This window comes from Lagopus muta, chromosome 7 (genome assembly GCF_023343835.1).
Source record: "Lagopus muta isolate bLagMut1 chromosome 7, bLagMut1 primary, whole genome shotgun sequence".
Lineage (NCBI taxonomy): Eukaryota > Metazoa > Chordata > Aves > Galliformes > Phasianidae > Lagopus > Lagopus muta.
The window spans coordinates 8,619,266-8,631,888 of NC_064439.1; the positions used below are offsets into that span (position 1 = coordinate 8,619,266).

Below are 12,623 nucleotides of genomic sequence, written 5' to 3' on the forward strand. Positions count from 1 at the left end.
AATCAGAGTATGCACAAAATAGTAGGATCTAGCTGCACTCCTGCACTTGGCATTCCCAGTTATACACACTGCTTAAATACAGAACAGATAACACTCAACTACTGTGCACTGCCTGAGCCCACCAACATTCTGAAAGAGGAGGAAAAGAATGGAGAAATTAGGCCAACCTTAACAAATTCACAGAAAGTTGGATGGATGGGATTGCTCTTTGCTTTTTACCTTCTTCCTGTACATTAGAGGGTAAATTCGTTGCAAAAAGGGCCAGCTTGTCCTTCCTATGCAGCAGTGACCCAGATGAGCTGCTGTAGACATGGGTGAGGAACAGGAGGGACTGCTGCAGCCCTCTCACAGCTGCTGCTCCTGGTGGCACACACGTCAGTCACATGGAGGAGAACACGTCCAACTGCAGCACTGTGTGCATCCGTCCCACTCAGCACAGGGCTGCACGAGGTCCTGCCCACACACGCAGCTGCCCCCCGCGTGTCACCCAAGGTGGTACTTTGGAACCAGACAAGGAGAGCAACTTGTCAAATCCTTTAATTTCTATGACACCGTGAAGCAGTCAACAGGGGAAAAGACAGTGGAGGAGCAGGGCCGAAGATGAACATCACATTACAAACAGTAAACAAAGCTTCCTACGAAGGCAAAAACTGTCACTGTATAGTAACCAATACTGCTATTTATCATTTTAAGGTGTTAAATATTGACAGTGTGCTTTACACTTAGAAGAAATCCCACGATATTACAGCTCTGCCACTGCACTTAATATTGTGCTACCAACACAGAATAAAGCCAAGAAATGGCTGATCTAAAACACCGAATTTACATCTACTTTTTTGGTCTTGTGTGGTATCTAGTTGAAGATGGAAGCATTTATGTGCTTTTTGCCTCCTAAGAAGTGAGGCAGATGTTAATGTTACTAAGATCAGTTGTATATACCTTGAAGGTATAGACCACCTGACTCTACATGAGTCAAAATACTAGGAATGCATCATCACATCCATTAATGAATTACCAGTTGTGTGTATTTAAGTGACCATATGCTTCTGTGAAAAGTATACAGTGACCTGTATCTTACACACAGGATATCTGAAAGTACCATTGGATCTGTAAGGAGTTCTGCATAAGCATGTTATTTTCAAGGCCAAACATATCATAATGCAGACAGTGTTACAATATAAACAGTTGGTTTTTAAACAAAACACTGTCACTAACTGCACAGGGTAGTTCTGAATTTCTTATCCACCATGGAAACCACACAGCAATCCTTAAGCATCTATCATATTCCAATGTAAAATGTTCTCTTACAGGCTTTACCCATCTCTGTGACTACAGAATCCAGAAGGGCTGGGAGCAGGCACGGCTGTAACATTCGCTTTGAAAGAGTTTTCAAGTTTTGCCTGAACCTCGCAGGCTCATGAGCAGGAGCTGCCTCTGTTCAGCTTAAGTAATTGTCCAACTCGCTTCCAGAAGCCACACACACCTCAGAAGCCCATCTCTTCCTGCCTTCTTGGATGCTGGGACAAACATCTCCGAAATGTTCTGTCTCTACTGAGAGAAGTGTGAACACCAAGACCTATGTTGATGCACCCTCAAATCCATTCACTCAAAGACCATATTTATATAAATGCCAAAGCTGCAACAGAAATACTTTAACAAAGCTAACTAGCCTCACTCACAGCTCACCTGCTCCAGTAAGACACTAGGACAACTTTAGTCATACTATCACTTATGTAGACGAGTGGATACATTTCAGATGCTTTTAGCTATAATAACACATAAGGCTGCAAGCTCTGAGAATACCTGAATTATGGCCCTAATAAGAAAACTCCCCGTGTTTAAAATGTAAACATTCTCAAGCAAATTCTAATTATACCTCCCTGTTCTTGGCTGAGGAACTGACTCAGTAAACCTTTCTCACTGAAAGAGCATTAAACAACAGAAAGAGATGCTTGTAAATCTTAGTAAAAAATCAAGCACTTTTACTTTAAGTCCTCCAAGACTCAGTACAACGCATCAACAGTCAGTTTAATAACCCTTGAATTTATACTAATCACACAAAAAGTAACTCCAGCATATTTGCTACAGCAGTATTCATATTATGCCCCAGTTCAAGTCAGAAAAGGCAACCTGCAAAAAACCAAGAAATTCTCAGGTACACTGGAGCATGAATTTTGAAACTGTCTCAGAAAGCAAAGGAAAAAAAACAACTCTCACATTCACACACACCTGTAAGTCTACAGCCCAGTGCAGCCATCTCAGTAGACACCAGCCAACAGCTTCTGACACAGAGTTTATCTCAGAACCCTGCTGGAGAGTTAACTGTCACAGCCTCATCACACTCATGACCTAAAGCCACAAACAGACATACTTCAGTTTAACAGCAACCAGAATAATCAGGAATATTAACTGATCCACTACATACGGAGCACATACTGAAGTTGTCCTCATTCCAATCCATTTGAACACTACCTGTAACAGAGCAGCACAAAAATGCAACTAGAGTTTGAACAGCTGGGGTTCTGTTGGTGGGTGCTGGTTTTGCCATTTTTATATTTTTTTTATTATTACCATAGACTGCTAAAAGAATTCCTAAGGCAGAAGTGATGCTAAGAAAAATTACATTACACTCACTGATGCCATTCTGAATGTAAGGCCTCTGGGCAGTTAAATTGTAACATCACAGAAATTTGTACTACCAAGCTTGAACACACAAGCTTTACTTATCAAACCAACTATGCCATCTCTATAAGCTTAGATTTAATTTATGGTATCTACACATGTAGTCCTACATACATGTTTGTGTGTACATTAAAAAACAGGCTAGTGAAAGATAGTGGATTATGCCACTGAACAGAAATCCTCGTAACTACAGTATAAATCCAGAGACATAATTTACTTCAAATTAAAGAAGATTGTAAAAAACAAAACAAAACAAAAAAAACAACTACAACCACAGCCTCCTAGACTTGTGCAACTTGCATGAGTTACAAGTACTACTTATACACAGGAGTTCATACAGAATTTTACAGGGATGTACTTGGTAGGGTGAGTGACCTCCACAGCACCACATCATTACAGAATTGTAAGAGTTGTGACATGGGGTCTACCCAGCTTTTTTTTTTTTCCTCCAAAGCACACTAGGCTCAGATTTAACACTGAAGTAAATCTTCACTGTGTGGCTCACTATTTCATTAGACATTGCCTGACTTCCAGTAAAGCAACTGGCATTCACAGCTGGGAACAGAGAACTGAAAACGTTGGCCTTCCAAGAAAGCTTCATGCTATCAGACCGAGTCCAACATCATCTGTGGTCTTTATCAGTAACTTTCTTTTTTAAAACATTTTTAGTGGAACTGCTTATCTACTGTCAAGGATGCCCATTCCAAGTAGCTTACATTTCCAATAAGGGTCATACCGGGCTTCAAGTGTATCTTTTTTTTCTTTTTTTTCTTTTTTTTTTTTTTTTAAAGTCCCAAAGTTATTCTTTACAACCTGTGTCTGCATTACACAGGAGATACTATGCTTTCAGAGGCTAGCAGGTTTGTATCTAAGAATATGAGACTGTCAATAAAAAGAAATTAATTATTCTCTTCAGCTTCCAGTCTTCAAGGCACCTCCTGCATTAACTTACTGGGAAATAAACAAGCAGACCAGAAGTTAACTGGAAAGAGAAGAATCTGATACAGCTAAGTTCCTCAGAAGCACACAGCATCAAGAAATGAGACAAGGCTGGACCCAGATTATCAGCAAGAGAACAATATAAAAAAGCTGATGAGATGTCGGGAATGCCATGAGGTTGATGTTTTCAGCTCTGTTGATTGCAGGTGATTGTCAATCACAGTGTTTTCTGATGCCCATTTGCAGATGGCTTTGTCTCTGAGTCTCTTGGATTGTTTGACAGATGAAGTTTATCTAATCCTGAAAAACATTACACAATAAGGAAAAAAGTGAGATTCCTCCAAATTTCATGCATACAGCTATTCAGAAAAATACATGCAGACTAAAAACTGCTTCAACTAAGCACTCTCTCAAATCAACTGTGCAACTTCTCTGAAAGTATTTTAGCATAAAAATCAATGGATAGATTTACACACTACTTCTTTAGTCACCTGTTCCCCAGGAGCTTGAAAACTCAACATCAAAAAAGACAGAATGGCTTCTGTTAGTCCTACAGTATCAGTCATTTTGCAGTGCCCTATGTAGTAGCTCTGAAACTAACTTAATTGCCTCCAGAAGAGAGGCTCATTCTAGGATTTTGTTCAGCAAGTTCCCAACTCGGAAAGCAGTAGTCAGTGAAAACTAACACAAGTACCTTTTAGACACTACAAATTGAGTCCATGTTTATAAACAAACCCTGAAGTCTCACTGTTAGCCCATTCCACTCAAGGAAATACTATTCTGTAAAAAGGAGCTTCATTCATTAGTTGACATGAGATGCAGTAACAACTTCTTAGTATCAAATATTTTTCTCACCTTTTTTGTATGGCCAGACTTGCAAATTCCTGAACATGAAAGCATGATTTGATCAAAATCCTGTTATCAACTCTAGTTGTTACTCAGCCAGTTATTAAGATCCCATACATTTTGTACAAGGACTTTGTAAACATGTAGCACTTAAAAAAACATCAAAACAAAGCAGCTGAGATTTCCACTAACCTATTTTTAGTGAATTAATAAGTTGCTTTGAAAAGCAAACAAACACAGCACAGAACATTTACATTTTGGAATGCAGAATCTGAAAGCAGCTCAATATAATACACTAACAAGAATTTAAGGATTAGGTGTCTCTGTCAGGGTAAAAAGACAGGAAGAAAGATTAAAATCTCTTACTTCTGCCTTCCAATTGTCAATAAATGCCAAGTTCCCCTTAAGAATTACTGACAACCACTGCTCACATTTTGATACATATTCAGACTTCTGCATGCTCAGGAGCAGCAAAGAATATGTTCTATGCCTTCACAACATGGAAGTAACACTACAAGGTATCAATGCTAGAGAAAAGTAATATGAAGTACAAACTAAATTTCCAGTGCTATTATTACCTAATGCCTTCAGGAGCTCTTCTCGCACAGCAGAAGTGAACTTTCTGACCAGACACAATGTTGTCATGATAGCAAAGAGCAAGTTGTAAGATAATACAATATAGAAGTTTCCCAGCCAGTTAAACCTTCCGAAGTCTCCAAGCAGATCAAATCGAGTAATTCCTGTTAAAATTGAATTTGAGACTTGCATTAAAACACTGATTACATTTTCAGAAAAACACACAACTATCACCCTGTGGAAGTGAAGTAGTTTCAGACAACACACAGTAAGACCTGGTTAAATAGACAAGAAAGTGCTATCAAGTCACTTGCCTCTATGACTGCCATAAAACTAAGACATTTAGCAAAATGCTTTCTTAGGTTTCCTAGCAAAATGTTTGAATAATGAGAGCTCAACTCCTTACTCTAAATAAGAATTCTGCCCTTACAGTTTCAATAAAAATAACTGGGAAAAGCCAACACTAGAATGAAAAATGCCTGAAATTTCAGTTTCTGTGAAATCTGTTTCAGAAAAAACGTTAAAATACATTGTGGACTTTCTTGTTGAAAAACACAGGCAGTACAGGTTCCACGAGAACCACAACACTGAGCTTTTGTATGTCTGTGCTCTTCAGAGCATCTGCTTTTGAAACTGAAGTTTAAAGACTTCTTTCCAACCACAGCTTTCTTCCCAGAGCTATCCGCCTCTATTTTCACAGAAGGAAAAGAGCCTGGCTGAAAGATGGCACCGACAGGTCATCGTCACAACTTTTTACAAGGGTAGACTGTGATAGACAAGGAGGAATGGTTTTAAGCTCAAGAAGGGAAGGTTTAGATTGGATGTCAGGTGGAAATTCTTTTCAGGGACAGTGTTGAGGTGATGGAACAGGCTGCCCAGAAAAGTTATGGACGCTCTGCCCCTGGAGGTGCTGAAGACCACGTTGAATGAGGTCCTGGACAGCCTGGTCCAGTATCAGATCTGGAGGTTGGTGGCCCTGCTTGTGGCAAGGGGTTGGAACTTGGTGATCCTTGGGGTCCCTTTCAACCCAAGCCATTCTATGACTTTATAATACACAAATGATTGTCTAGGATCAATGAGCTGTTACATACCTAAAAACTCAACTCAGAAAATGTCATGGCAACACGTTCTCACTGTTCAGACTAACATTGTGAAGGAAGGAAACCTTGTACCAGAACTAAAGGCATCATAAACTAGAAATGGTCCTGCAGGATCTGGAATATTTTTCTATCATCTTATTTTTGAAAAGACTGAGGCCTTTGAGAACTACAACTTCACCAGCAATACTAAGTGAAGAGACAGAATGAGAGGTCAGCTGCCTTCCTTCCAAAGGTAAGCTCAGCACTTACAAACCTCACTGTGCCATAGTTTAGGTTCAGATCCTCAAGGCTCCTCAGCCAGCCATCATCATATTAGAAGGCAGATGTTTCTTGTATTCAGTCATTTAAATTGAAAGAAAAAAATTGAATCAACTTTTGGGTTCAAGCAAAACATGACACAATGAAGAAAATGAAAAAAGTTTGAAAGGATAAAGGAGGTTTAAAAAAATCAACCTAAAGTTGACCAAAACAGCAAAAGAGAAGCAAGTAGAAATAAAGCAAGAGAAATGAAGCACAAGCTGACTGAATAAGTGGTAAACAGTTGAAAAATAACAGTTGTTTTCACACTTGAAGCCAAACAGTGCCCTTAAGAATATTTTCAAAGCAGCAGTGTGTTTTACTCAGGCTGCAGAGCTACAGGAAAACTGAGAAAGTCAAACCTGAATGTATAGACTTCCAGACCCTCAAAGGAAAAGAAACAAAACAGGCTGAAAATTGGGTGAATTTATCTGGACACAAAGGGGTTCAGAAGAATAGCTGGCAATGGTGTGGGAGTTCCAAGGACAAACAAAAATGAAGCACAACACTTCTGTAACATAAGCTACACATTTTCCCCTTACAAATACAAAAAAGTCACTGCTCATGAGAAAATCAGACAGCATCATTCTGTAGGCGTGCTGGGGAAAAGGTTAACAAGCTTTTGTGACTCCTCAGAAGCACAATCTACACAGCCTGTAGAAAAAAAAAAAGAAAGAGTTCCCAAGACCACAACTTGAAAAGCTGCTCGGAACTGAAAGCTGCAGCTCTAGCAGACATTTATCCATGAAAGTTCACAACAGTTTTCCAAATGAAGCACTAAATAATTGTTCAGGTTTAAAAAAAAATCAGGTTTTAAAAAAGCTGTTCAGGTTAAGAAAGAAACACTATTTTAAATTATATTTGCAAATGAGTTTCACATGGTGTTTTGCTCTACCATTACAAGCAAGAGAAGAATTCTGGGAAAGCTTTCATCATATCAGAAAATTCCATTTAGTTCACAATTCTTTGTTTCTATATTTCTGTCTGTTAAGTGCCCTGTTCTCCATTTGCCTCATAGCAATACAGTGTTGGTGGGAAACAATTTTCAAGCAGGACTACTACTGCTGAAAAGCTCTGATAAAATTAGTTTAGCTTAGTAAAAGCTATCACGGACTAAGATTAGAGACAGCTCATCTACATAAGCACACTGTTTAACATTAAAAAACTCTGCTATTTCCATCTTTAAGACTTAAAGAAGGTCCCATACACGTATCAGATAACTTTTGCTATTTTATCTTTCACATAACAATAATATTTAGTGCTTTCTGTACAGCCTAGAAACTTACTTATTTAATGATCTGAAAAGATGATGAATCTGCTTAACATATTTCTTTCTTTTCACCTTCTCAGTCCCACAGGGCAGTAGCATGTAGTGCAACACATGTTGATATTTTTGCAAAGCTCCACATGACTCACTGTACTCTAACACACTCTATTAATCCTGTTTGGACAGCTGTGTCTGTGCATTTGTTAGCTGTGTGTTAATTGTTCCATCTTTTTTCTTCTTTTATTTATCTCTATGGCAAACTATTCAGGAATTTCATTTGTCGGCCTTTTTTTTTTTTTTAAGTGAGTTTTACCATTAATCTGTTTCCTACGAGACAACAATGCACCCAGCATGTATACTTTCTTCCACAGAAACCATTTATTATCAACCCTTAATCTCATAGATCATTAACAATGATTTTTTTTAACAAAGAAATGATTATTGCAGTAAGGCAGCGAACACAATCCTAATGTTACAATTCTATTTTAATACACTAATTTTTCAACACAATCTTCCTCAGCACTGGAAGTGTTGTACAAAGGTCTTAAACTAGCTGTGTGCTAACTCTGCCTTAAATACCTGACCTACTCCCTTATTTATTTCAAGTTTTGCTACAGTTTTGTGTTTGTTTCTTTTTTTAAGATGTGAGTTTTAGAGAGCATACTTTAGGATTCAACATTCCCACATGCATTACACTGCAGTCATTCACTCATCCATCATGTTACGCTTCTTTATGTTAAAGAACTGATTTAGTACGTAACACTCATCTGTAGATATACACCACAAAACTATACAGTATAGCTTAGTGAAAATACTAGTTACTCTTGATTTGACTGTATTCTGGTTGGAAATAATCAGCTACAGAACTGCTGAGTACAAATTGCTGCTCTGTGGACCTTTAACTTTTGGAATTCGAGCTGAAGATGAACAAATTCAACAAAACTAAGATACAAAACATCTTGAACATGTTGTCTTTCCAACTGGCTAAGTTGTTCATTTTGAATGCTACTGCTGATTCTTTAAAAAAAAAAAAACCAACATGAGAATTGCTTCAATTCTGCAATGTTAGAGTCGTGTGATTTGCATTTTAAAACTGAAGGAATGCAAAGTGCAAGAAGATTCAGTGAAAATGAAAGCAGCCTGGTTATCACAGTGCCAAACAGAATTAATCAACAAAGATTCATTAGATTATTTTAGAAGGCAAGTCCGCTTAACATTACTTCATTTTATATTTGAAATCCTCAAATGTATTTTCTCCATAAAAACAAAGGGCTGTAATTTGACAGTGAACATGACACTATTTTTTCTGCCCTGTATGTACCGTGTATGTATGTATGCACCATGTATTCTTCACAACATCTCCTTTCAATAATTTTGAAATCTGACCTGCCTTTTTAAAAGTATTCTCCAGAAAATGCACTGCTGCTGTTTTTTAAATGCACGTTTGTCAGAATAATAAACAGCTCATGTTATAGAAAGGGTCCCAAACACAGACAACAGCATGAGAGTTACAACTACACGTCTTGCTGCTCAGTTGTTTGGGTTTTTTTTAACCCATTATTAAATGCCCTTTATTCTAACATTTTGTATTACAACATTCTACGCTTCACTTACCCAGTGTCCTTGACATCACTGGCAAAGCTGAGCTCAGCACCAAGATTGAGACACAGTTTCCAATTATCTGTTTGAATAAGCCAAATAGCATTGAGATGATAAACAGGACCGTTAAATGAAAAACAAAACAAACAAACAAAACAAACAAACAAGAAAATCTGGTCAAGATATAGGAAAAACAATTGCATAAAATATTGTTCAAAATGTATCTTAAGAATTCTACAACCTGTTGGTAGTCTTGATTACCTCTGTAACACCTCTCCACATGGTGTTGCACAATTGATCATCCAAGAGTTTAAAAAAAAATCAAATATGTATTCATTTATTTTTAATCAAAGCATTAAGATTCAAAGCTACTATGTTGCAAAGCATCAACTATTTAATTCCTGCAAACTGTTTAGAAAAGAACCATTCCATGAGCTTAAGTAGATGACTGATACATCAGCTTAAGCTTTGTATGTAACTGCTTGCAGGATTAGAATTGTTTGAAAAAATTACAACAAAGAGTTTCCTTTCAATTGAATGCCTGTTGACCACTTTAAATAGTATGAAAAAAATCACAGCTGTTACATTTTACTCCAGTTCTGGTAAAGCCTTTTATAAAGAGTAATTGAAACTTCTTTCTCTCAGGAAGGATCACTTTCTTCAGCCCCAACTCTATCAGAATTCTAAAGAACTCCAAACACCTTAAAAGAGGGTAGATATTCATGCATCACTACTTATTTCTATACTATTTTTGTATACTGTAAACAAACTATACAACCATTAAGAATATTCTAACTCCCTAAGTAATCTACTATAACCACTCCATTTTACCTACTTCCCCCTTTCCAATAATTTATGGCAAAAACATTTTTATCCAATACCTTTTCTTCATAGTGAAACACACTGATATATAATTAAATACAACATCTGTTCCTTGGTTACTGATCACCTCCCCTTGTCAGCTCTGGGAATATTTTGCAAAAAAAACAACAAACCCAAAAAAACATGTTCTTCAGCATTAGGTAACAGCATTTGTTGTACTCAAGCCAGTGCTAAATTGCAGAAAGTCAAATTAGCCTCCAACTGCAAAATGTTGCTGAATAGACCTCCTCAGTCTTAGTTTAATTATTCAAATTTGAATTACTCTGTCTGTATTACTTCTAGCAACCAAGTTCTTCAGATTTCAAACAAGCTCCCTGAAGTACAGTTAGGCACAATCAAAGTTACTCATTAGCAATACATTTCCTTTGAAAAAAAGTTCTTTCACCAGCTTTTCTATAGCTGGTAAAAAGCTGGGAATAGCAGAGCTTGTTAACAAGTGAATGGATGCCATCCAAACTAAACAGAGCACATCCCTTTTCCCACTCATTCAGCATTTTGAAAATCTTCCAGTTTGTGTTTACGCAGCTTACAAACAAATAATGATCACTGCAAATGAGCCATTCGGGGCAATTACTAACCAAAAGAGTCAGTTTGTCTTGGGTGGCAAGAGAGAGGAGGGGGCTGTCACCATCACAGAGTTTACCTTACCTTTGTCATAGTTGTATCATCCTTCCTGGGAATGAAATTTTCAAAAAAACGAAGGCTGTAGAAGCCGACGACAGAGGATACCATGAGATAGCTGTGAGAATCAAGGAAAAAGGAACCTCCAAAGAATGTAAGTTTCACTCAAGTCCTCAGCAGTCTCCTAAAAGTCTTAAGAACCAGAAGTGGGGGGAAAAAAAAAAACAACACTTGGAGTGCTTGAGAAAGACTGACCTATCTCTTTCTTCTTTCCAAACGCCTTAATAAATCACCACTGTCCCAGAAAACTAGACAGAATGCTTGTTAACAGACAGAATTCTTAAAGAAAGGATACAAAATCAAAATGATTTCAAGTGCTGCTCCCACAAAACCAAAGGTGGATAGGGATGCATTTCCTATTCCAGGTCCCTAGGAGAAAAATACTTTGCATAATTTAATAACATACACACAACATATATACACAGTTCAGTTATACATCTTAGATGAAACAAACCTTTTTCTTAATTATTTAAGGATCATTCTGATGTTCTGTAACCTGCAAGCCTCACATCCCTTGCAATTGCATCATCTAGCTTTCAAACTTGAGTGAAATGCAGCATAAGTTACAAAGTTTTGCAATTCATGCATGTTGCATCTATCCACCATACTAGTGGAGAACTCCAGAAACTAAAATAGGAGATCGCTAAAGACGAGCAGCTGTTCACAATGCAACAAACAGCACAGCCAACAAACTGAATGCCTTTTACAGCTCTGCAACCTCATATATAGCTACAGGCAGGGGAAAGCATCACCAACTTACGTACCCTTGTGATTAAAAGGACTACTACTCAGTATGCTATCCTTTACTTTCTTGAAGTTTTTTTGGTTGTTCATTATGAAGGAGGAAAAAACATGTTTTGAAAGATGAACACAATGAGAAAGGCTGAAAGGCTTTTCGTATAGTTTCTTTACTACCTTTTTTTTTTCCTTAAACTGAACATTTCTAGACTGTATAAAAGTAGATCATGCCAGAAAAATGCAAAACTCCAAATCAGTTATTTACTTGACTGACTGTTACATGTTTGTAAAGATTATGGACTGGTTTTATTAAGAACTCACTATATCATGTTGTGTAGTAAATGCTTCAGCAGAGCTGAAACCCAGAAGCAACTTCATAAAGTTTCAAAGTGCACTTTTGTAAAGTCTCCAAAGTGTTACCAAGACTATAGAAACTGCGTAAGAAAAGTTTACTTTACCCCTGATCCTTTTGGCATTGCAGTCTCATCCACCAACAGGTAAAGAATGTTGAAAGCGACTAATAGAACTGAGATGGACTATGAAGAAGAAGAAACAATCTAATTAATTAAAAAGATTCCACATTTGAACAATGAGTATGTATATCCTCACTGGAATTCACAATGGTAAGTTCTTTCAAAATGATCAGGAGAAGTACTGAGTTTATTGCTTAAAGATATCACCCAGAATTTTTAAAACAACAGCCCCAAATGACTGAAGATTTCTTCATTATTCTTCCTTTTAAAAATTGGAATCCTTACTGTTTCAATCAGTAGTAATATCATAACAGCTGGATACACTAAATTCCTCTCCCAAGCAGAAGCTTTTTTCCGACGCTCTGTTCAGAAGAGAAACACAGAAGCATATTAACATCGATCAGCTTAGAGTAAAACAAACAACAATTATTTAGGGTTCCATAAAGTCTTGCATGCAGATAACAAAGTAATCTTCTCTCAAATTGACCACAATCAGTTCATCATATTAACCACTCTGAAGAGAGGTACAAAGCAATGCCCAAA

The 12,623-nt window shown here is 37.4% G+C and overlaps 1 protein-coding gene across 3 annotated transcripts in view; it reads right to left on the bottom strand.

Moving 5' to 3' along the window:
- Window positions 1-521: 521 nt before the first annotated feature.
- The window catches only part of LMBR1 (limb development membrane protein 1), a 63,106-nt gene continuing 51,004 nt past the window's right edge, over window positions 522-12,623 (bottom strand). For all 3 annotated transcript variants that reach the window (XM_048950614.1, XM_048950613.1, XM_048950615.1), the window contains 7 exons: window positions 12,366-12,442; window positions 12,066-12,143; window positions 11,165-11,238; window positions 10,837-10,927; window positions 9,322-9,388; window positions 5,046-5,207; window positions 522-3,921 (listed from right to left, as the gene is read on the bottom strand). In XM_048950614.1, coding sequence (XP_048806571.1) covers window positions 3,839-3,921; window positions 5,046-5,207; window positions 9,322-9,388; window positions 10,837-10,927; window positions 11,165-11,238; window positions 12,066-12,143; window positions 12,366-12,442 — 632 coding nt within the window. In that variant the 3' untranslated portion in view covers window positions 522-3,838. The remainder of the gene's footprint in view (window positions 3,922-5,045; window positions 5,208-9,321; window positions 9,389-10,836; window positions 10,928-11,164; window positions 11,239-12,065; window positions 12,144-12,365; window positions 12,443-12,623) is intronic.